This window comes from Trachurus trachurus (genome assembly GCF_905171665.1).
Source record: "Trachurus trachurus genome assembly, chromosome: 6".
Taxonomy (NCBI): Eukaryota; Metazoa; Chordata; class Actinopteri; order Carangiformes; family Carangidae; genus Trachurus; species Trachurus trachurus.
The window spans coordinates 29211365-29237664 of record NC_139897.1 but is presented as its reverse complement, the minus strand read 5'-3'; the positions used below and the strand labels follow the sequence as shown (position 1 = coordinate 29237664).

Sequence of the window (26300 nt, the reverse complement as noted above, 5' to 3'; positions counted from 1 at the left end):
AATCAGCAGGAAAGGAGACAGTAGAGACTGTTTGTTTGGATGGAACGATCAGTCCTGGAGTCTGAGCTGCTCTGATGATGGTCGTTACTACGTCATGCACAATGACAGACAGACAGACATCACCTCCTCCTCCTCCTCCTCCTCCTCCTCCTCCTCCTCCTCCTCCTCCTCCTCCTCCTCCTCCTCCTCCTCCTCCTCCTCTGTCTCTACCAGAGTAGCAGTGTATGTGGACTGTCCTGCTGGCTCTCTGTCCTTCTACAGAGTCTCCTCTGACTCACTGATCCACCTCTACACCTTCAACACCACCTTCACTCAACCTCTGTATCCTGGGTTTGGACTCTACAGTTCTGGTTCCTCAGTGTCTCTGTGTTGAGTGAATCAGAGTCTCCTCCTGTCACAGAAACCTTCTCACTGTTGAACAGACAGTTCAGTCTCTACATGTCTGTCTCTGTCTCTCACTCACGTTTTCACATTCATGGATTAAAGCAGATATCAGTGGAATGTTTTTGTTAATATAAGTCCTAAATAGTCCTATTTTCCGTCAGCAATCACTTACATGAAGTATTTCAGCCTAAACACGAGTCTCTCCGTCACTCTGCTCTGCTGTAACCCGAGGAGAAAATTTTCCTTGTGGGATACAAGTGTTATCCAATGAGGAGAGAGAACGGCATGAAGGGCTGTGTGTGCAGCCAAGGGATGCGCGTGAATGTGGTGACGTAGCACGAGGACCAATTGATGCCTGACAAGGGCGGGGGCTGCTAACTCATGGTGCGTTCAAAGAAACTCGTACTTTGTGTTTTTCCTTCCTGTGAAGTCATACCAGTTCGATCTGGTACGAGTTCACGGGTCGGAAGTTACGAGTGGCCGTTATAGGGAACTTTCACAGACAACAGGATGGTAAAAACACGAGCTACGGGTTACCTGGAACGCTACCAAGTCGTAGTTGTGACTTGAAGCTGTAACTTACGGTTTCAAAAGCCTGCCTTGAACGCAGCATTAGCCGAAACGGCCGTGAAGCTGATATCTGCTTTAAATCAGTGGATGTTTTAATATTTTCTCCATTCGATTCTTGTAAACTTCTTCCTCTTCCTTTAAAGATGGACGCGTTGATTATTACAGTTACAGTTGAAATTATAGCTGCTGCGCAAAGCCGTAGCACATGGTTGATCTGTTATGAATTTATTTTCAAAGTTTTGACATTTAGATGCTGTAACGCCACCATATTGTCTTGTGTATCTGTCATGGGTGATATAAATGCTAATGTGTCAGATGATAAGTCCCTGTTTGGGCAGCATTTGATTGAGTTCTGTCATGACTGTAAATTAGTGTTCTCTAGTAAAGCTATGGGGAAAACATTATAGTAAGCTTTTTAACTGTATTGAGAGTGTTGTTGGGTTTAATGTTGAATGTTGTTGACAATCATGGTGATTAAACCAGATGAAGTGTACACTGCTATTGAGAAACTGTCGATAAACAAATCATGTGGTCCTGATTTGATAACAACTGAACAACTTAAGTATCCTACTTGCTATGTGTTTCTCTGGAGTTCTTTATTTCCACCTTAAAAATGTTGTATTTTCAGTGTTATTATGTTGTTAAACGTATTAAATATTGTTGAGACACTTGTTTCATTATTTCCCAAACCATCATTGTCACTACAGGAAACTTAAATCTTGACATTATGGTTTGTTTGTTTTTTTTTTATAAAAGGCAACATACTGTATTTTAGTTTCTATTTCGTACATTTATGTTTGATGTCGACTGACACTGAGGAGAGTTGTCAGTATCAGAGAGCATCACACAGACAGGTAAGACTCACCTGTTCTCTCCTGCTCTGCTACGGACAGTTGACAATCACTGCACTGCAAAACCTGCTGAAGTCTCTTTTACATTACTGCCTCATTGTACAAACACTCACTTATCATTTAGGTTTTATTAAGCTCAAGCCAGAAAAACGTAGGTATGCACACCTTTACTCTCTACTATATCCACCCACCTGCAAGAGAAAACTGACAGACTCAATCAGTATGCTAACAGGTTTGACCATCAACGCCTCTAAAACACAAGTGATGTGCCCCAATCACGGTGAATGAAGAAACCCTTGACTATGCCGAAGAGTTCACTGACCTGGGAAGCGTCGTCAGTAAAGACAACTCAACTCAAAAGGACATCAGAGCAAGGCTAGGGAAGGCCCACAGTGCTTTTATAAGGCTCCATCCGATCTGTAAATCAAAGCAGTATAGCCTCAGAACAAAGGTCCGACGGTATAATGGCAACGTAAAATCAGTGCTGCTGTACGATTCGGAATGCTGGCGAGTGACAACACATGATATGAAAAAGATCGATTTGATGCCTTCCATAATGGATGCCTCCGCAAGATCTGTCTTATATTCTGGCCTGAAGAGATCTCAAACAGAGAACTCCGCAGGATGACCAAGTGCACCAGTGCTGTGACGGAAATTAAAAGCCGCAGACTACGTTGGCTGGGCCATGTGCTCAGAATGAATGAAGACTGTATCCCAAAAGTCGCATTGAGATGGACCCCAGCCGGAAAAAGGAGTCCAGGCCGACCTAAAACAACCTGGCAACGAACTGTGACAGCCGAACTAAAGGTGATGAACCTTACATGGAGCGCACGACAGGTCCCGCTGGAGTCAGATCGTCGCAGCCTTATGTCTCACCTCGGACGAAGAGGATTAAGTAAGTAAGTACACCTTTAAAAATGGACAGGTGCGTAGAAGACCAACGGTCTGTTTACACTTGTGATATTAAGAAAACATCATTTTATCACAAGTGTAGACAGTATGTTTTCTGTTTTTATTATTCTGTTTAGTTAATTTGTTTCATTCATTGAAACAAAAGAAAACAGTTCAATATATAGCCCTCCCACTCAACTCTAATTTGATACCAAAATGTCATGAAATTCCCCTTTACACTTGTTAACACCTTAAGCATGGGAGGGGAATTGGAGGGAGTCTACAAAAATATTAGATTTGGTACATGTGTCTACTTTACCTGGAGAATATGACTCTGCCTAGGGAGCAGAGAGGCCTGGTTAGCTGATTTTATAGCTATATTGTTTACATGAGCCTTACAAACTCCCATGCATACATTTACACATCATAGCCCCACCATAACCACATCTGTCCAATATAAATAAACATTTCAACTCCCAATACACATTGCAACACATGAAATGTTTATTAACATACACAAAAATATTGGACATTTACCCTTTAATTGTCCTGGTGACCCTTTGAGTCAAAAAATAAATAAAATAATAATAACCGGGGTTTTGTTAAACTCAGTTATGGTACCATGTCGTTGGCGCGCATGTTGGAGCTCATTTGAATCCTCATGAAAAGTGTTTTCTCAGTACTCACGGATTCTTGGTCATTCAGAAACGGTTAGCAGCAGGTTCCTCAAACCCTCTGTTCAGAGGAGAAGTGTGAGATGAGATGGAGAACCCAGTCCTGGAGACACGTCCGTGTACAACAGCAGGTCTCCTGGCGGCAGCATGAAGTCCTGAGCTCCCTCTACAGCGGCAGCATGGTGGCAGCAGGCTGGCAGGCAGGCGTGGAGGCACACTATGCAGAAATTCACAACACTAATAAACTCTACTATTCATTCCCATAAACGTTTGTATTGTCACTACTTCACATAATGTCCATACTCACTCAGAAATCCAGACGCAAAATACACACACACACACACACACACACACACACACACACACACACACACACACACACACACACACACACACACACACACACACACACACACACACACACACACAGAGTCTCCTTTCTTCTCCCGGCTAGCGGGGACCAGGCTAACTTGCAGAAAAATGGTGTCGCCAAACTTTAGTATAATTTTCGGCTGTAACAGCTCCAAACACAGCTCACTCTTACATTTTGAACCCGATACCACACAAATAAACCGTCTGGCTTTTAGTTTCAGTAGAAATAATAACTTTAAACACTTTGAAATGCTTACAACTAGCTCTTTACATTGACGTTTTTCTTTTCCTCCTTTTCTCCTGACATTAGCCTGAGCCTCGTCAAAGATCCTCAATTAATTTAAACCGTCTTTGGCCTCGTCTCGTTCTTTCTTTTTAGTCCCACCCTCTTCTCTGAATCCGGTAGGTAGTTGACGCTCATCTCTGACTGGCATGGATTGGCTAATAAAAGATTGACACCTGGTTACCCAAATAAACAGAGGAAACGACATGAGACGTTCAAAAACCACCAAGAGCATAGGACATTTACAGATTATGCCAAATAAAGTACCACATATACATTTCTCCACATTAATGATAACTTCTTTCACAACGGCAGTAATTTAACCAATAGTATTTAAAAATATTACTGCATATTTGTTAACTGAACACATATTTAAATAGATAGATAAGATATTAACATTTTTACCAGGGCATTAAATACAAAGGATAATGCAACACCTGAATGAAAGGGGGCAGAAAGTGAAAGTGAACTTATGTATCTACATTTTTTTTCAAGAAGTCCCTTTTACAAATTAGATAATGTATCAAAACAAAAGAAGAGAACAGAGTAAAATAAATAAATTGCTGACCAGTCACCAGCTCATCATCCTGGTAGATTCCTAGGTCTGAAACATGTCGTCATGCAACTTTTAAATATACTTTCTTATCCATTTTTATAAATATATACAGTAAATACCTATCCACAAAAATATGCATTGTTTGAGCTGCCATAAATCCAGTTCACCTTATCAAATCAAATTCACCTTATCATTGTGTTTTATGATCTGAAACCTGCAGGAGATGTCAAACTGTTTTATTGAGCTTATCTTTGTTGGAGATAACCAAGACTGAAAGTTTAGGGGGTGAGCCTTTTTCTTTGAACATCTGAGCTTTAATGAACTTTGTTGACATTTAGGACAACAAACGAAGATGGCTGCTGCCCAGGACTCATCAGTCGAGAAGCTTTCACCCCCGAGTTGTACAAGCTGCGCTTTGAGACCGGTTCGTACTGGGAGAGTCTGGGTCAGACCTCCTTCTACCCCTACGTCAGGTGAGGCTCAGAGTTTGTTTGTTTTTTACTCAGGTGTCACTTTCATGTTCATGATGTTCATTCTAAATAATGAAACTGATGTTCTGGTTTAGCCACACAGAATTCTTCTTCTTCCACCACTGACAATTCTGTGGTGTGGCCGCTGTTCCCCACAAGGTGTCACCAAATCTGTCAAAAAATGATTTTATGAATGAATGATTTTAACTTTGTGTGTGAATTGTGTTTCCTTTTTTGTTCAGATTGTGTTCACCATCAGTGACCCGCAGCAGAAGTTCCACCTCCTTCTGCTGATGAGCCGGTTCTCCTACAGCATCTACAGAGGAAGCTGAAGGCCTTGGTACAACAGCGATAATAATATGTGGTCAGGACTATTTGACATCAACAAAACTACAGTTATACAAAAAGAAAACATAAAGAAGAAGCTGGTGCTGAGCTCCAATTGTCTGAGGATACACATTTGGTCATAAGTAATTTCAGACTGATCAGGTATAACTTGATGCGGAATCAAGATGTTTTCCCATTTCAGAGTAACAAACATGAGGTTGAAGGTCAGAACCAGTGGATGGAGTCGGTCAGGTGTCTGTCGTGTTGCTTTTTTGTTTTAAAGTTGTGTCAAATGTTTCTTTATGTACATGAAGCACCTGAAAATACAGCTGGTTATTGATGTTAAGTTGATTTCATTCCTCTGTTTTTGGTTTTGTAGTTCACGTGATCTACAATCACACTGTCAGTCATTCTTTTTGCAGTATTTCTTGTGTATTGTTCATAGTTGTTTAAGTTTTTTTTTTCATATTTTTATGTATTTTCACAAATTATAAAGACAAACAATAAACACACAATCAACAATAACACGTGACAACGACAAAGCATCACAAACAAACAAGAACAAAACAAGACAAACCAACAAAACATCATAGTTTTATAGTTTCATAGTTTTTAACATACCAGTAATTACATGTCACTAATATTTAATTAATCATGTCAATCATATTCTGGTTTTTACATCTTTGCTGCTTTTATTTGTAAAAAAATCAGTGTTCACTGTTGTTTACCACTGGAGTCCAATAGAAATGTATAGGAATCATATAGATTTCACTCTTTTTTTAAGTATATTTTTTAGGCTTTTATTGCCTTTAATTGATAGGATAGTCGAGAGAGAGACAGGAAATGGAGCGAGGCAATAGAGGGGGAACGACACGCAGGAAAGAGCTTCCCGACGCGGGATTCGAACCGGGGCGACCTGATCTGAGGACTGAGCCTCAACATGGGGCAGCAGCTCTACCCAGTGAGCTTAAAGCAGATATCAGTGGAATGTTTTTGTTAATATAAGTCCTAAATAGTCCTATTTTCCGTCAGCAATCACTTACATGAAGTATTTCAGCCTAAACACGAGTCTCTCCGTCACTCTGCTCTGCTGTAACCCGAGGAGAAAATTTTCCTTGTGGGATACAAGTGTTATCCAATGAGGAGAGAGAACGGCATGAAGGGCTGTGTGTGCAGCCAAGGGATGCGCGTGAATGTGGTGACGTAGCACGAGGACCAATTGATGCCTGACAAGGGCGGGGGCTGCTAACTCATGGTGCGTTCAAAGAAACTCGTACTTTGTGTTTTTCCTTCCTGTGAAGTCATACCAGTTCGATCTGGTACGAGTTCACGGGTCGGAAGTTACGAGTGGCCGTTATAGGGAACTTTCACAGACAACAGGATGGTAAAAACACGAGCTACGGGTTACCTGGAACGCTACCAAGTCGTAGTTGTGACTTGAAGCTGTAACTTACGGTTTCAAAAGCCTGCCTTGAACGCAGCATTAGCCGAAACGGCCGTGAAGCTGATATCTGCTTTAACGCTGCCCCATATAGATTTCCCTCTCATATACGATGCAGCCGTCTGGTACATGAGTCTGTACTTCATAGTTCTTCTACTGTGGGTGTTGTCCCTGCTGACGGTCCTGACAACATAACAACAACACACAGGAGAAATACACACATGTTCGGTGGCGTAGTAGAAATAAACAGCAGTAAAAACACCAGTCTCTCCACTCATGTGGCCCTCCCATCCCCTCCCCCACGCCCTGTTCAAAGTTTACTTTCACTTTTGACTCAGGTGTGTGTCGCAGTTTATTTTCTCCTGTAAAGGTAAGGTGAACAGTTTGAATGTTTTCCTCGTTAACATCTGTCGTTACCTGAGTTCTCTGCCCTTCAACTTCTCGTTGTGCTGTTGTTGTTGTGTTATTATCATGTTACTGTAGCAGAGTCAGAGCTGTAACTGTAAAATCTAGACCGACAGAACCTGTTGTCGGTAGAAGAGCAGAAGCAGAGTTGGTCGACGGTCAGTAGTTGAACAGAGTGGTTATTTGTGTGCAGCTCCACTCAGAGCCAGCCAAAGACACAAGCGAACAAAGAACCTGCTTAGGGCCTCATAACCACTCGGGGCCCCAAAAGCAATAAACGTTTTTAAATCTATTGTGCGTAACCCCTAGAGAATTCCTGCGTAATAACAAAAAATCCTAATTGTTGTTGTTGCACTTCAAGTTGTTGTTGCACATTGCTGTTGCAGTTTATTTTGAAAAGATTTACAGGACTGATGTGGACTCAGTGTGGCGGGCTGAGGGGCTCACTGGGTTTTAATATGATGTTCAGAAAGACAGTGAACACCACAGAGGCTCCTGCTTCAACAGCTACTACAGTCTATTGATCAGTACTGTTACTGCCTATCATCAGTACAGTTGTCAGGTACTTGTACTTTCCTTGAGTATTTCCTTGTTGTGCTACTTCCTGCTTGTACTGCAGCTGAGTTGAGGCCCAGTTGTTGTGTGTGTAACAATCAGCTGTAGCTTGTTTGATCCAGTGGTTTTCTACAGGGACGCTGTCCACACAGAGACTGTGTCACATCAACTCAGTGGATCTCAGTCCTTGTGTGTGTCAGTGGATGGAAACAGTCGTCCATGGATCATGTTGCTGGGCTGCTCTTCACTTCACTGCAGCTTCATGACGCCATCTAGTGGACTGATAGTAGAAGTACAGCAGCTGATGGCAGCTTCCTCTTCCTCACTGCTGTGTGACTGCATTCAGCTGACACTGATATGAAGCAGAGAAGAAGAGCCAATCAGTGGAGGAGCAGCTGGAGACATGATGGACATGTGAGCTGCTGTGCACATGAATGATGTGTGTTTCCTCTGCAGGTGAAGCTACAAAGTGTGTGTGAGCTGATGTGGATGTGACCTCAGCAGCATGGATCAGTGTGAGGACAGAGAGGAGGGAGCCCCTCCCTCTAAAACCACTCTGTGTGGGGGACATCAGGGCCAGACTAGAGGTCAAAGGTCAGAATTAAAACTGTCAGACTTTTCTCTCTAAAAGTCAGTTGTTGTGTTTATTAAAAGATTGAAGATATTTTTCATCAGTTTTTCTCCAACCTGCACATTTATCAGTTGTGTTGTTGTTTCAGGATCCAGCAGCAGAGACCAGACTCTCCTGAACCCAGCTGTCTGTCTTTAAAGAAAGACAGAAAGTCACCTGATCGGCTCATTAACTTTGAAGAAGGACGTGGATCAGCTGATCAGATGTAAGCTGTAACTGACAGTCAGATTCAGGTTATTGTATAAACCAGTTTGTACAACGTGTTGTTGGATGAGGTCTGAAATCAATCTACATAAACTCAGAGTTAAAACTCAGACACAAATTGTCTAGCTGCAGGAAGGAGTCCCTGAACATCCACATGTTAATTAAGCAATATTACCCGAGAGGATGTGCAAGCGTCATTGAAGTGCTCAAATTACGTTTAAGCACACCATCAAGGGTAATATTGCGATTATACAACTATTACCAACAAAATAAAATGTGTCATCAAAATATATTCATTTTGATGGACAATTTGAAAGGTTTTTGCGAGTGCACTTCCCGTTTCCATGGGAATACATGGGGTCTGACTAATACCTGAAACACAATCAGTCACGTCAGTAGACTCCTATGTGTAATGGAACATAGTTTACCCCTACAGCAAATAGTCCGACCCTTAGTAACGACCTAGCAACAGAAAGAATTTTCTAGTTCCAGATGAGTGAACCTTGAGCTGACATTATGTTTTATCACGGTCGCAGACTTTCCCCAACTAAATCAATACCTGATGGAGAAAGCCAAACATCTCGATTTCTCCAGATTATTTAAAAGCCCAAAAGTCGAAGAGAGAGAGAGAGAGAGAGAGAGAGAGAGAGAGAGAGAGAGAGAGAGAGAGAGAAACATAGAGGTATCTGGGTGGTTGACATATAAGCCGAAAAAAAGATTTTTTTTTAAACTTCAAATATTATCCCTGAAAATTACTTTTTTGTGTTGTCGTGACTCTTAACTTTACACACATATATATGTGTTCTTGAAGATTTTGCATCAAAATTAGCATTTTTTCATCAATTTGCTGTATCAGTGCCTTAAATTGTCATACGGTGTGACATGAAAGCTATGTTATATAAAATGAAAATGGGGTAATTTTTTCTTTTCTAACTGACTGCATCATACATTTTAATCATGACTGATTTGATATTTAACATTTCCTTGTGAAAATGTATTATATTTTGGATTATTTTTCAAAATTATCATACAAAGGATGACATCGCTCCTCAATCTTTCAAGATATTTTAGAATAATTATGTTAAGCGTCACACCAAATGACATGAGTGTCACACCACATGACAAACTGCACCAAAAATGCAAAAAAGTGTATTTTATGTATTTGACATTCAAACAAAAACAATTGAGGACATATCTTGTAATAAAAAACTGATTTTGGGCACAGGTTACACGGGAATTCCAATTGCTGAACTAAAGTCTTAGAACAATAACATCATCCACAAAACCATGGTCCAATATAGACACATTACATTACATTGTGTACTCAGCATGAATTAGCATTTAAAATCTACTTATGAGTTAATGTGAATATTTTATGATGAAATGTTAACATTTCTACATTAGGACAAAAAATTATCAACACAGTTTTGAAAAAAACATCAAACATTTAACATTATTTCCCAGTCGGGGGTGCTCAGTGGTCAAGTCGTTAGACAATATGTCCCATGTTGGCATACGACTGAAGCCCTGATTGCCACTTCAACTCCTGACAGAGACGATCCTTTCCACATGTCATTTCACCAGTCTCCTTTACTTTATTTTTAAATAGGATCTGTTAATATGCACAGCATGGCAAATGGTAAAATATGGTTACATGAAATATAAAATTGGAATGTGAAATATTATTTGTATAGATAAAAAAATCTAACATCAAACTTCTTAAATTTATGTGTTTTGTATATTCATTTATATTAATATTAATGCAAAATAAAGTGAATGTCATATGGTGTGACAGATATGTCATATGGTGTGACTTAGAAAAACCGTCACACCGTTATGACAAAGTGTCACACCACATGACATTCTGCTCAGTTAAGTTAATATATTAGCCAACTAAAAACAGCTAGCCTATAGTTATCATGTTATTCACCACATGGCAGCAATACTTTTTAAGCATTAATAAGTAATATTTGTGAAAAATAATTATTTTTCATGCAAATAATGTCACACCATAAGACACAAAACATTGACCACTATTGATGGTGTCAGATATATTGCTTTTTAAATAAAAATCTAAAAGGCAGAACTCACCTCTTGACCTGGCATACCACTCCAGAGATGTTACTGTAACTTCCTGGTTAAGTGTGGTCCTCTTTATCATTAAAGCAGATATCAGTGGAATGTTTTTGTTAATATAAGTCCTAAATAGTCCTATTTTCCGTCAGCAATCACTTACATGAAGTATTTCAGCCTAAACACGAGTCTCTCCGTCACTCTGCTCTGCTGTAACCCGAGGAGAAAATTTTCCTTGTGGGATACAAGTGTTATCCAATGAGGAGAGAGAACGGCATGAAGGGCTGTGTGTGCAGCCAAGGGATGCGCGTGAATGTGGTGACGTAGCACGAGGACCAATTGATGCCTGACAAGGGCGGGGGCTGCTAACTCATGGTGCGTTCAAAGAAACTCGTACTTTGTGTTTTTCCTTCCTGTGAAGTCATACCAGTTCGATCTGGTACGAGTTCACGGGTCGGAAGTTACGAGTGGCCGTTATAGGGAACTTTCACAGACAACAGGATGGTAAAAACACGAGCTACGGGTTACCTGGAACGCTACCAAGTCGTAGTTGTGACTTGAAGCTGTAACTTACGGTTTCAAAAGCCTGCCTTGAACGCAGCATTAGCCGAAACGGCCGTGAAGCTGATATCTGCTTTAAGATGTCAAAATTATTGCCCATTCAAAATATACAAAATAGTGTCACACCGTATGACGCCCATTTTGCGGACAAAATGTATTTGGTCAAAACTTGTTTGGACATTATGCACAGACATCAAATCTTTCTGTGGGCTTTAAAAACACCTCATTATTTTATATGCATTGTACAACTATCAAATATTTATAATTTATTCGGAAATATGCTCTTATTATTAAGGTCACACATATGCCGGACAGTCACACCGTATGACATTTTTGATGTTTGGATCAAAATTCTGAGTAGAAATCTTAATACACCACCAACAACTTTGGTATTATTGTACTATATCTTGTCAGAGGAACAGCATATATTCTTAAAAAATATAATTTTTTATCAGTATGTGACACCCGGACAGTCAGAATTGTGTTATTCGTCAACCACCCATCTTCCATTTTATCCAACGTTATTCAGCTCCAGGCCATATTTTATTTTCACCGTGGTTACAACTAGTGTCTCTCTGACTGTATACGGAAGGGAAAAGCCTTGGCTAAAACGAGGCAGTTTACAGCATATTCACTAAAAAATTGTTTGAATAAGAATTCATGGATGGTTACCATGGCGATGGATAAAGCAACATGACATGGCGGACTAATATGTTTAGTGATGAGTTAGGGGTGCTGTCATGCTGATTTGAGCACGTTCTAAATGTCTTCTTGACCAATCAGATTGCTTGGTCGGAACTACTTGTTGTATAATATTCAGTAATTCTCACAGTGCAGCATAGTCGCAACAGGAAATATGTCAGCACCTTCTACTTAAAACAGGAAGTAACCACTGGGTTAAAATCATCTTTTCATTTGCTCTAAATGTTCATGGTCTTGTTTCCAGCTGGTAGAAGGAACATAGTGATGTTGGCTGCATCAAGTCGCCTCCTGGTGGCAGCTTTGAGGTGTGCAAAAGGGCGAGGGGCCGATCAGTGATTTCTAGTGAGTTCAGAGTGACGTCAGACACAGAGAGCAGAGACAGAGGATCAGATCAGTTACAGGAGCTGAAGCAGAATCTCAGCAGGTGCTTTTTACAGGCGCAGAGGAAAATTAGGGCCAATGGTGTGAATAGATTATAGAGTAAAATTTCTCAAAAAAGTTTTTTAAAAACTCTAGAAAAAAAGTTTAGTTTAGTAAAATGTATAATAATTAAAAAGTGTTAATAACCCTCCCCCCCCAACAAATGTTAAAAATTCTAGAAAAAAGTGCTAAAATTTCTTTTAAAAAATACTCTAGAAAAAAAAGTAAAAAAAAAAAAAAAAAAGTGGTAATAATTTCTTTAAAGGTGTACAGAAATGGCCGTTTGTCCTGTTTGTCGCGCCGAGTTGTCACGAGCTGCAACACGAGTTTACCCGAGTAAGGAAAACGAATTTGATTGGTCGTTATCGAGCGGGCGGGATATTCAAAGCTTGGGGCGAGCCCGAGCTCCGTGTGTGTGTGCGTGTCTCAGACGTTTGAATGATGGATTACGGATCCAATATCAGTGGCTGGTGAATCGTGTACAGGCTGACATATAATCCGTGCGCCTGCATTATTCAATGCGAAAAAAAAAATACACACTTTCATCCTGGATTTACTCAAAAATCGAATTTTGCACAAAGTTTGGCCTACATCGTCTGATAGATGAGTTATTACACTAATTTTATGACCCAGACTGGGCTTAAATTCAATTTTCTTTTCTGTACACCTTTAAAAAAAAGGTTAAAAATTCTAGAAAAAAGTGGTAACATTTCAAGAAGTTGGGGACCCTGGGGGTCCCCACTTTGAGAAACATTGATCTACAGAACAAAAGAGAGAGATAAATTACATTTTCTGAGGTGAAAAAAATCCTTCATCATCATTGTTTTCAGCTTATATTTACAGGAATAAGGAAACACATCAAGCATTGTTTTTTATTACGGTTCATGATTTTGTTGTGTTCATTTTCTTTATTTTTTTTGAAAATCTAAAACTATTTAACATCAGTTGTGTTGTTGTTTCAGGATCCAGCAGCAGAGACCAGACTCTCCTGAACCCAGCTGTCTGTCTTTAAAGAGCGACTGGTCAAATGAGCGGTTCATTAACTTTAAAGGAGGACGTGGATCAGCTGATCAGATGTAAGCTGTAACTGACAGTCAGATTCAGGTTATTGTAGAAATGAACCAGTTTGTACAACGTGTTGTTGGACCAGGTCTGAAATCAAAGTGTCTCTGTCTGTTGTGAACGTCCTCAGGGGACATATAAAGTCCATCTTGTATTATCTCTCTGTACTGATGTTCACTTGTCACTGATTCCTCCACAGAGTGGACCAGGAGAGCTCAGAGGTTCCCAGTGGTCAGTCTGCCCAGCAGCATCAAACACACCTGGACTCCATATTTATGGTGGGTACATGTCCAACAGCTGCTGTTACATCTGTTGTGTTCACCATCATCTCCATGCTGCACTTTGACACCAGTGGATTGTCAGTCTGTCAGGTTTTAGTTTGATGCTGTCACTGATAGAGTTTCTGTTCCAGCTGCTGGAGGAGAACATGGTCACTTTTGTGAAGAACGAGCTGAAGAAGATCCACACGTTTCTGAGTCCAGATTACCCAGAATGCTCAGGGAGTCAGAGGGAGGATGAGGAGGTGATGGACGGTGAGGATGAAGAGCAAAGGAGCATCAGAGAGGCGTTAGAGAAGATGACAGTGAATCTCCTGAGGAGGATGAAGCAGGAAAAGCTGGCTAAGCGTCTGCAGAGCAGTAAGAGGATTTCTGTAAAGATTCAACATGATGGACAAATGAGACGTTATTTAGAGGAATTATCATGTTAAATTTATTATTGGTCTGGTTTCCTGTGTTTTCAGAACATCTTGCTGCAGTTTGTCGACATAAACTCAAATCTGACCTGAAGAAGAAGTTCCAGTGTGTGTTTGAAGGGATTTCTAAAGCAGGAGACCAAACCCTTCTGAACCAGATCTACACAGAGCTCTACATCACTGAGGGAGGGGCTGGAGAGCTCAATGCTGAACATGAGGTCAGACAGATTGAAACAGCTTCAAGGAAACCAGACAGACCAGAAACAACCATCAGACAAGAAGACATCTTTAAAGCCCCACCTGGAAGAGACCGACCAATCAGAACAGTGATGACGAAGGGAGTGGCTGGCATTGGGAAAACAGTCTTAACACAGAAGTTCACTCTGGACTGGGCTGAAGACCAAACCAACCAGGACATACACTTCACATTTCCCTTCACCTTCAGAGAGCTGAATGTGCTGAAAGAGAAAAAGTTCAGCTTGGTGGAACTTGTTCATCACTTCTTCTCTGAAACCAAAGAAGCAGGAATCTGCAGCTTTGATCAGTTCCAGGTCGTCTTCATCTTTGACGGTCTGGACGAGTGTCGACTTCCTCTGGACTTCCACAACACTGAGATCCTGACTGATGTGACAGAGTCCACCTCAGTGGACGTGCTGCTGACCAACCTCATCAGGGGGAAACTGCTTCCCTCTGCTCGCCTCTGGATAACCACACGACCTGCAGCAGCCAATCAGATCCCTCCTGAGTGTGTTGACATGGTGACAGAGGTCAGAGGGTTCACTGACCCACAGAAGGAGGAGTACTTCAGGAAGAGGTTCAGAGATGAGGACCAGAGATATCATCTCCCACATCAAGACATCACGAAGCCTCCACATCATGTGCCACATCCCAGTCTTCTGCTGGATCACTGCTACAGTTCTGGAGGAGCTGGTGAAGACCAGAGGGGGGGGAGAGCTGCCCAAGACCCTGACTGAGATGTACATCCACTTCCTGGTGGTTTATCTAACACTGAAGAAGGTCAAGTATGATGGAGGAGCTGAGACAGATCCACACTGGAGTCCAGAGAGCAGGAAGATGATTGAGTCTCTGGGAAAACTGGCTTTTGAGCAGCTGCAGAAAGGAAACCTGATCTTCTATGAATCAGACCTGACAGAGTGTGTCATCGATATCAGAGCAGCCTCAGTGTACTCAGGAGTGTTCACACAGATCTTTAAAGAGGAGAGAGGCCTGTACCAGGACAAGGTGTTCTGCTTCGTCCATCTGAGTGTTCAGGAGTTTCTGGCTGCTCTTCATGTCCATCTGACCTTCATCAACTCTGGACTCAACCTGATAACACAACAACAAACAACATCTCAGTGGTTTCAAGTGTTTAGAGACACATCTACACCTTTCTACCAGAGTGCTGTGGACAAGGCCTTACAGAGTCCAAATGGACACCTGGATTTGTTCCTCCGCTTCCTCCTGGGTCTTTCACTAGAGACCAATCAGACTCTCCTACGAGGTCTGATGACTCAGACAGGAAGTTACTCACGGTCCAATCAGAAAGCAGTTCAGTACATCAAGAAAAAGATTGAAGAGACTCCCTCTGCAGAGAAAAGCATCAACCTGTTCCACTGTCTGAATGAACTGAATGATCGTTCTCTAGTGGAGGAGATCCAACAATCCCTGAGATCAGGACGTCTCTCCACAGATAAACTGTCTCCTGGTCAATGGTCGGCTCTGGGCTTCATCTTACTGTCGTCAGGAGAAGATCTGGATGAGTTTGACCTGAATAAATACTCTGCTTCAGAGGAGGCTCTTCTGAGGCTGCTGCCAGTGGTCAAAGCCTCCAACAAAGCTCTGTAAGTGTAGCGATAGTTGGATTTATTCATCATTATATAAAAACACTTCTGTCTTTTCAACAGGACATAAAATAAATCCCTTTCTTCTTTAATTCCTCATGTTCATCTCTTCAGGATGAGCAGCTGTAACCTCTCAGAGAGAAGCTGTGAAGCTCTGTCCGCAGTCCTCAGCTCCCAGTCCTCTAGTCTGAGACACCTGGACCTGAGTAACAACAACCTGCAGGACTCAGGAGTGAAGTTGCTGTCTGGTGGACTGGAGAGTCCACACTGTACACTGGAGACCCTCAGGTGAGGATCCATCAAGCTGTTCAAGACACTTGAACACACCTCCAGGTGTTGACAGTGGTTTCCTGTGTGTTGTTGTTTGTTCAGTCTGTCAGGATGTCTGGTCACAGAGGAAGGCTGTGCTTCTCTGGCCTCAGCTCTGAGCTCCAACCCCTCCCATCTGAGAGAGCTGGACCTGAGCTACAACCATCCAGGAACCTCAGGAGTGAAGCTGCTGTCTGCTGGACTGGAGGATCCAGACTGGAGACTGGACTCTCTCAGGTAAGGAGAGGCTGCTGCAGCCACACACACTGTCTGATAGAGGAGCAGGAGCTGGAGCATTTTCTATGGCCCCATTCACACCTGATCACACCTGGTATTAACATCTGTCTCAGGTGATTGATGCATTGATTACATCAGATCTGATCACTGAGACCATATCCAGAGGTGGTGTAGGCCACAGTGAAGCTCTGCCCACTCCACTGACGTCCTCTGTCACAGTCTGACTCGTCCCAACACAGTTTATACTAAAGCCAAAATCTTGTGTTTCAAACATGAACTGTGCAGCTTTCATCAGTCACAGTGATGAACTACTGGGATCAGGAGTTTCTCCTCATGACTTCAGTGTCTCTTCATGACTCACTGTGTCATATTCAGGAGAAGAGATCTCAGTGATGAAACCAGATGTTGGCAGCTGTGCTCTGAGTCTCTCCAGATGTTTTGATCAGACTTTATTTCAGAGTGTATCTGGAAACATTTCAGCTGCATCTGGTTTAACTGCTCCTGAACCAACAGAGTGTTTGACCTGAACAGTCCCAGAGACTGTAGACACCTGTTGAGTGTGGACACACTAATAACAACACAGCAACAATAATCAAACCATGTCCACTGCTCTGAGACATTCGTCTCCCAGCGTCTCCAACCAAGGAGGAAATAAGAGACAGAAATGAGGCGGCACCATCAGGTCTCTGTCTGGTCAGATATTGATGATCAATAATCAGCTCAGTCTCTGAGATCTTGATCTTGTCCTGATGAGATCTGTTGCTGTGTTGAGGAGACAGTAAATCACAAGTGTGACATCCAGATGTCATCACTGTCCAGAGGCCTGGAGCTGTCAATCAGAAGAGAGTGAGTGTAGTGAACAGTGTAACAATCAGTGTTGTGTGGCTGAATGTGTGTGTGATCAAACAGCTGTTTTCAGACTGTGTGTGTGCTGCTCAAACACGTCTGACTCCAGATCAGTTGAAGCCACAAAGTGGCTCCTTAATGAAAGTCTCCAGCAGCTGGAGCTTCACTTCCTGAGTCCATGTGCTCTGAGCTCTGGCTCTTCAACTTTTCATTTATTTTTTTCATGTCATATCTCACAAATAGGCCTATTTGTGGTCATTTGCTGTGAATAAAAAATAGCAGCAAAAGACACTCATAGGCCAAACATTTACCATATGAAATTAATAAATCAAAAGCACTAACATATCAAATCATCATACAATTAAAACAAAAAGTGCATCCCTCAAGAAAACTGTTTAACAGAACTATAACTGGTTTATCTACAGTACAAATAACAAGATTCATATTCAAGTATATGCATAAGAAATACAACCTAAAGCACATGAGGAGGTAGTTGCGCGGATATTTAACGACTGTAGCTACTATGTAGCCTACTGTGCTGAATGTGTGATTCTAAGTGACAGTGGTAAAGCAGCTAAAAGCTGTTTTAATTCCCGCTGTAGAGCTGTTAATATGTCATTTTATTACGTTTTTATATTTTTTTCAGGAGGGAATCTAACCGTGTAGATCCCCAGTTTGTGGTTAGTTTATCCAAATAATGCCTGTTTGCTCCGACATTGTGGGAGCGGCCGACCGGGAGCAGCAGCAGCAGCTCGTCACAGACGCAGCTGCCTCCGGTAACACCAGTCTGATGACGTGACGCTCAGCCTGTGTCGCTGTCGTCATCCCTTGAGGAGTAACTTACCCGCAGGTTTTTAGAGGTTTACCACAGGCTGGTTTAATTCCTTTTAGGAGATTAATGTTGATCTCATTGATGAAACCTAACAACTGTGGAAGCCGCATGAGTTTGTTTGAATGAAAAGTGAAACTTACTGGACAGAGGAGCAGCGCAGCCTCAGGGCTCTGTATGCCTACACACGTTACATCAATAAATCAATGTTTTACAATGAACTAAGCGGTCTACCTGTCATTTAATTGAAATAAAAATACAGCAGAGGGAAATTAGGTGCGACTCCTGTTTTTTTCGTGCACGTCCGCTATGTTGACCCAGCTCCCAGACCCAATTTTGAGAATAGATTAACGGCGATAATTTCCTTATTGCGGCCCAGCACTATTTTTTATTATTATTATTGTAATACGTTCTGCAGAGAAGGCAGACTAGTGTCGGACAATGAAAGGGAGAAAACATGACAGAGTAGCCTAACACGGCGAATATCGCTAGTAGGCTATATAGATTTTTTTTTTTGAAGACGTAAGTTTAGGCGGCCGCTCTATTTTGTTAAAGCGGCCGCCTTAACAGGAAAGTGCTGCGGGAAACCCTGGACTGATCTCAGTGAGTCAGTGTGTTGCAGCTGATCTGTGTGAAGAGCAGAGAAGAACAGAGTCATTGATCATGAGATCCTGATCCGTCCTGTCACTGTGATCAGATGGTTTCTATTAGAGCTCCTTCATCCACTCACTGCTGCTGTGGCTCCTGTGGAAACCTGCTCACAGCCTCATTCTTCAGCTTCCTGGGGAGTTTTCTTCACAACTAACACAAGTTGTGTTCACACTCAGTGTTTCTCACTAAACTCTCTGTTTCACTGAGCTCTAACAAACATGTTGAGTGTTTCCTTCCTCATCAAACCATGAAACCATCCACTGTTTACAGCTGCACTCCTCTTCTTCTTCTTCTTCTTTTTCCTCCACCTGTTGTGTCTTCATCTCATTTGCTGTGATGTGTGTTTTGCAGCTTGAGAGTCAGAGACTGAAAGTGTGTGTCTGACACTGAAGTGACATCACATGGAGAAAACACATGATGAAGTGTTTCCTCCTCGTCTCCTCCTGCTCTGTATCATCACTAGATAAAGACTCCAGCTCCTTCTTCTCTGTGCTCAGTGTTCATCCATACATACCAGCCTCCATGTGAACACAGTGATAAAACAGTGTGTGTGTGAGAGCCATGTAATGTCCATGTGTGCATGCTGACAGAGAACGTGCTGCTCTGACCCCCCTCCTCCTTTCAGGGTGCAGCCTGCTGGAGTCCATTGTTTGACCCCAGGTCCGAGGAAGTGTAAGTGTGTTTTTACTTTGAGCAGCACATTCAACCATCTTCACACTGTCACATCACTGACGTCATGAGTCTTCATCAAACTGTCAATAACTGATCACATGATCAATAACTGCAGCTGCGTCTTGTTCTCTCCATCAGATTCCTGTCGACTCACAATCGACACAAACACAGTGAACAGAAACATCAAACTGTCTGACAACAACAGGAAGGCGACACATGTGGAGGAGCATCAGTCATATCCTGATCATCCAGACAGATTTGACCTGTGGCCTCAGCTGCTGTGTTCAATTGGTCTGACTGGTCGCTGTTACTGGGAGGTCGAGTGGAGAGCAGAGGTTCATATATCAGTGAGTTACAGAGGAATCAGAGGGAAAGGAGGCAGTGACGACTGTTGGTTTGGATGGAACAATCAGTCCTGGAGTCTAAACTGCTCTAAAGGTCATTACTCCGTCTGGCACAATGGCAAACGGACAGACATCACCACCTCCTCCTCTGTCTCTACCAGAGTAGCAGTGTATGTGGACTGTCCTGCTGGCTCTCTGTCCTTCTACAGAGTCTCCTCTGACTCACTGATCCACCTCTACACCTTCAACACCACCTTCACTCAACCTCTGTATCCTGGGTTTACACTCTATCCTGGTTCCTCAGTGACTCTGTGTTGAGTGAATCAGAGTCCAGGGTCCGACTTGCCCTATCGGGCAAAAAAAAAAAGTTACACCCATCTGAACAGGTCAGCCACCTGTTTAATGCCCGATCACAGTTGAAATCTTGAACTGAAGGGCTTTTAATGACCAAAAACATTAACCTGGACAACATTTTAACAGATAGCTGGTTGGCTCAGATTTTATTCTTTTCATTGCATTCACATGCTGCAGTAGACAGTGGACAATTAAGCTTCCGTATTAATGCAGTATATAAAAAATAATATTAGAAAAGACCAATTTAAGAAAGCATTTTAATATGAAAATGTTCATGTCCATCTATATCAGTGGTTCCCAACCTTTTTTGGCCCCTGACCCCATTTTGACATCACAAATATCAGGCGACCCAGCAATCACATGCAGTCAATCAAGATGCACCAGCTCAGATATTTTCATAGGCTATGCTGCATTTTACTTGAACTCGATTTATATTTGAGAAAGTAAAAGTATAGAATACAGTTGTTAAAGATTGTTTGTGGTGTTTTTAATCATAATTTAAAAAAGAATAACAATTAGTTTAAAAATATTTTCATCAGTAATTTATTTTATCAATTAGCCTACTAGACATTTCAGGCGACCCCATTTGAATTCCAGGCGACCCACGTGGGGTCCTGACCCCAAGGTTTAAAAACACTGATCTATATGCTCTCAGTACTTGGTTGGGGCTATTTGACTTGAACTACTGGAAATAGCCTAGACTTTTCCATGTTGTTCTAGTTTATTGAGATGCCCCTGTAAAACTCAAGGATGTGGGACAACAACTGTGACAGGGAAACAGCCAATCATCTAACAGCTGTGTAGTTCAGTTGAAGGACCGTCTCCACGTGTGTTTATTGACAACAGGATTAGAACCTGGACACGTTAGGTCGTCGGTATGGTAATGGTAACAGGGGACTATTACTGCGTGCATCTGCCCCGGCCCCGAGTCTGAAACAGTGGCGTCGTTAATGAAGCAGCGTCCGGCCGCTCACCGTCACTGAAATGCTCGGTGAAATCGCTGATTAAATACGACAAGCTGCACCACCAGCTGCAGTGACCCAGTTCGATCCCACCTGACAGTCCCTTTGCTCCGCGTCAATCCCCCCTCTCACTCTCTCTCTCTCCCCTTCCCCTGTCTCTCTCCAACTGTCCTTTCAAAATAAATGCATAAAAAACCCGAAAATAAAAAATAAGAAAATCTGAGTCGGTGCTTGCCCGACCGGGCAAGTCTGTACAGGTTCTACTGGCCCGCCGGTAATTTTTACTTGCCAATCGGACAACCGTTAATATCGAACCCTGGAGTCTCCTGTCACAGAAACCTTCTCACTGTTGAACAGACAGTTCAGTCTCTTTATGTCTCTCTCTGAGTTCATAGATTAAATCAGTGGATGTTTTAATATTTTTTTAATGATTCTTGTAAACTTCTTCCTCTTCCTTTAAAGATGGAAGTGTTGATTATTTCATTTACAGTTTAAATTATAGCTGCTTTGCAGCAATGGTCGGGGCCGGGCAATTTTTTTATGGACAAAATTAGGCAATTTTAAAGTGAAAGTTGCAAAGCCGTAGCACATAGTTGATCTGTTGATTTATTTTCAAAGTTTTGACATTTAGATGCTGTAACGCCACAGGACTATTGTCTTGTGTACATGTGTATTTGTCATGGGTGATATGAATGCTGATATGTCAGATGATAAGTCCCTGTTTGGGCAGCATTTGATTGAGTTCTGTCATGACTGTAAATTAGTGTTCTCTAGTAAAATATTACTACCAACTGATAGCTATACTAGTGAAGCATGGCATACAACATCATGGCTGGATCATATGCACAGCTGACGTGCAAAACTGCTTAGTGGAAGCTGAGATTCTTTATAGACTAGCTGTAGCAGACCATATTCCAGTCTCCATAACACTAGATCTGGAGAGTTTACCAGAGCTGACCAGCTATGATAAGCAGGACTGTGGAAAAGTAGACGGGCAAAGCTCTCAGAATATGATCTTTGGAAATACAACTGTCAAACCGACATAAGTCTTAGTAATAATGGGCCTCATTCACGAACCATTCTTAAGAACAAATTTGTTCTTAAGTCCTACTTACGAAGTTTATACGAAGATTGTGGCATTCATGAATGTTTTCTTATCCAGAATTTGTTCTTAATTAAGAACAAAATCTACGAACAGTCAGGAGTATACTTAGGCACTTTTAAGTGCTGAGACTTCTGCAAAAATAGAGTTTTCTTCTGTTCTGCAGTTGTATGATATTATATGATTTGAATAAGAATTATTTTCTTATCTTTTATGATGTTTTTAATAATCATATATATTAATAATAATAATTGACAAATCATTGCAGTCTCTTAAAAAAAGATTATAGACACTTAATTCATTTCAGTTGTTTTTCTCTTTTCTTGGGGGGGGGGGGGGGGGGGGGCATACAGCTGCCGATATGATTTTTTTTTGGCTGCAACAGTGCACTTACTATGTTCACACACAACTGTTTTTTTTTCATATGTGATAATATGATGATTTTTATGATCGCACACCAGAGGTTGCGCTAGACTTTTTCGTCGCCGGTCATTTTGACTGACGGGGTCATAAAAATTCCGTCATAATCTATTTTTACCGGTCACTTTAATTTTTTAAAAATGATAATAATGCCGTATTCAATAGCATTCAATTTTAATTCATATCAAGTCCAAACAAATTACAGAGTCGGCGTCAGAGCACATCTAACCGTGGGTCAGTCAGTGAATGCGGGGGTCACTTTCTGCCACTCAACATCTAAATACAACGTAAATACGTGATGCTGACATCAGTTTTCTGTCAACAATCAACATGCTAACCCATGTGTTATACCAAAACATCCAAAGGAGCACGTTTTCACATAGGCACCACATAGTGCACTGGCGTTAGCTCGCTCTCTCTCTCTCTCTCTCTCTCTCTCTCTCTCTCTCTCTCTCTCTCTCTCTCTCTGCCTCTCATCTCTCTTTTACGCACGCACGCAGCCATTGCGCATCACTGAAACAACTGAAGCTATAGACCACACAGCCAGATGCAGCACAAATTCAGACAGGACAAGACCCACTCAGCTTTAAGTGTTATAAACAATGCCACGGCGGGCAAAATATTAAAAGAAGGCTTATAGCGTTACCGTTAGAAGAGTTGTGCGCGGCGAGTGTGTGAAACGATGATGTCCTACTCCCACCGCTCTACCTGTACCGAGACACACCACTGTGTAGCTAAACGTAACTTAACAACAGCTGACTACTGTCGGTCCCTCGGACACTGCAGCTGAATCTCGCCCGTTAAATCATTATCGACTGTCATATTTGCACTGACACGACTCCCAGTCAACATTTAATCCACTTGAAGGAGTTTGAATACTGCGGGGAAGCTTTCTGTCTTCTTCTCTGTTGTTAGTGTTTCTGTGTGGCAGCGCTACAGCGCCACACACGCTCCACACAGGCCTGGAGTATGTAGGCTACTACAGCGTTTTCTACTGAGCGCACTAGCCAGCTGTGAGGTTGTTTTTTTTTAAATCTAATTCTCACCGTAGTGACTTTGTGACATTGTATATGTTTTATAACGTTATCCACCGCTCCATTTATTGATTATCCGCTGGCTTCATTGTAAACAAATGCACATGGCCAGACGGCCGTCCGCGGTACAACACGTCAGTTAAACAGACTGTCGCTTCTTTTCTTTTCTTTTTTTCTATCGTTTTTGGTCAGTGTTCTCTGATGTTTTGATCCCAGTCTCGTATGAGAGCAGAGCGGAGCGGAGCTTTGTTTTGGTACGTGATATGAGACGCGACCGGCGCGATGACGTAGCGTCACGTAACGTTCAGTGTCATCACGTAAATTAGCGGGTTGACGCGGGTCTGGCGTTCCCACTGCAAGCCGTTCGGAGCCGAGCCGATTAAAGGCGATTTTAACCCGCGTCGCTTGCCGAGATGTTTGACCCGCGTCGACGCGGGTCGACACGGCTCGGTGCGCCTTTCCCACTGCCACCAAAAGCCGATTGTTAGCGGGTTTAAACGGGTTTTTTGGCCAGTCGGAAAGGGGTATAATATGCACTCCTATAACCTCAAATATACGAAATCAGGACAAATCCAACAAATCTAAATTATTTATCACCTTATGTGTAATATACAAAATGGCTCTAACATTCCCTGTGAAGCCATAATATGTGATGATATAAATTGCAAGAACCTGGAGCACCACAGTAATATACTTGAAATGTATGGGAGAATGGTGACCAGTTTAATTAATGTCAGTAAATCATTTGTTCAAGAAAAAGGAAAACATAAAACCATGCCAGGATGGATTTATCATGTGTCTGAGTTATATGCTGAGGCTAAAGAAGCTTTCCACAGTTGGCTATTGGCTGGAAAAGTCAGACATGGGCCTGGAAAAAAACAAATGCTAAATTTAAATGCAATATGTTACATTAAAAACTATGAACAGATGATGAGAGCTAACTCCATGGCAAGTAAACTTCAACAGAATGATATCAATGCTTTCTGGAAGGAGGTTAAAGTCATTAACAATGGTAAAATACCCCTATTTTCCAATATTGATGGTGTCTCTGGTAAAACGTTGCTGAGCTATTGGGAAAACATTATAGTAAGCTTTTTAACTGTATTGAGAGTGTTGAGTTTAATGTTGGTAATGTTGTTGACAATCATGGTATGGTGATTAAACCAGATGAAGTGTACACTGCTATTGAGAAACCGTCGGTAAACAAATCATGTGGTCCTGATTTGATAACAACTGAACATCTGAAGTATGCAAGCTACAGACTATGCATCCTACTTGCTATTTGTTTCTCTGGAGTTCTTTATTTCCATCTTACTAATGTTGTATTTTCAGTGTTATTATGTTGTTAAACATATTAAATATTGTTAGGACACTTGTTTCATTATTTCCCAAACCATCATTGTCACTACAGGAAATTAAAATCTTGACATTATGTTTTTGTTTTTTGTTTTTTAGATAAAGGCTACATACTGTATTTTAGTTTCAGTTTCTATTTTGTACATTCATATTTGATGTCCACTGACACTGAGGAGAGTTGTCTGTATCAGAGAGCATCACACAGACAGGTAAGACTTACCTGTTCTCTCCTGCTCTGCTACGGACAGTTGACAATCACTGCACTGCAAAACCTGCTGAAATCTCTTTTACATTACTGCCTCACTGTACAAACACTCACTTATCATTTAGGTTTTATTATACTATTATTATTATTATTATTATTATTATACTTTAATATTAATATACTCTCCTGAACTCTGGAAAGAGATATAGGCTTCCTTTGTGCAGGCACAATCGATACAAACATTCCTTTGTGCCTGTATCAACCAAGCTTCTCAACAGCAGGAAATGATTGTGATGTTTCTGTATATGTATACGAACATAGGCATGTGTATATGGAAATGAATGTATTATGATGACTCAAACTATGGACATATGTGAGTGAATGGATTAATGTATGTTTGAGGTTATGTGATGCTGATATGAATGTATATTTATGATTACAGTTAGTGTAGCGGTGTGGATGCATGTGAATGACGTTCACATAAGCTTGCTGCATGTGCAGGATTGTCCAGTGTGGTCTGTTTACTCCACCAGTCCTTTAACTTGATGTTCTTTTTGCACTGTATGTGTTTTTTATGTATGCAACATGTTCCCTGTCTCCGCGACAAATTTCTCCCTGGTGGAGAACAATAAACTAACCTAACCTAACCTAACCTAACCTAACCTAACCTAACCTAACCTAACCTAACCTAACCTATTAAGCTCAAGCCAGAAAAACGTATGCACACCTTTACTCTCCACTATATCCACCCACCTGCAAGAGAAAACTGACAGACTCAACCAGTATGCGAAACAAACAGGTTTGACCATCAACGCCTCTTAAACACAAGTGACATGCATTAATGCCCCCTCGGAGGCGCCAATCACGGTAGATGAAGAAACCTTTGACTATGGCCGAGGAGTTCACCTACCTGGGAAGCGTCGTCAGTAAAGACAACTCAACACAAAAGGACATCAGAGCAAGGCTAAGGAAGGCCCACAGTGCTTTTATAAGGCTCCATCCGATCTGGAAA

General features: G+C 41.7%; 2 protein-coding genes and 1 pseudogene across 3 annotated transcripts in view; all 3 read left to right on the top strand.

Moving 5' to 3' along the window:
- The window catches only part of LOC310987917 (uncharacterized protein), a gene marked incomplete at both ends in the record, with an annotated part of 150503 nt that overhangs the window by 80024 nt on the left and 44179 nt on the right, over positions 1 to 26300 (top strand). The window lies entirely within an intron of this gene.
- On the top strand, positions 4912 to 5383 carry LOC310987631 (5-hydroxyisourate hydrolase-like; annotated as a pseudogene). The gene is made up of 2 exons: positions 4912 to 5054; positions 5294 to 5383. The product of its transcript is annotated as a 5-hydroxyisourate hydrolase-like (transcript).
- Positions 12215 to 20173, top strand: LOC310987197 (protein NLRC3-like; the record flags this gene model as incomplete). The annotated part of the gene is given in 9 exon segments (XM_083973390.1): positions 12215 to 12255; positions 13632 to 13710; positions 13845 to 14070; positions 14175 to 14962; positions 14964 to 15967; positions 16082 to 16255; positions 16340 to 16505; positions 19472 to 19511; positions 19650 to 20173. Coding segments are annotated over 9 exon segments (3042 nt in total).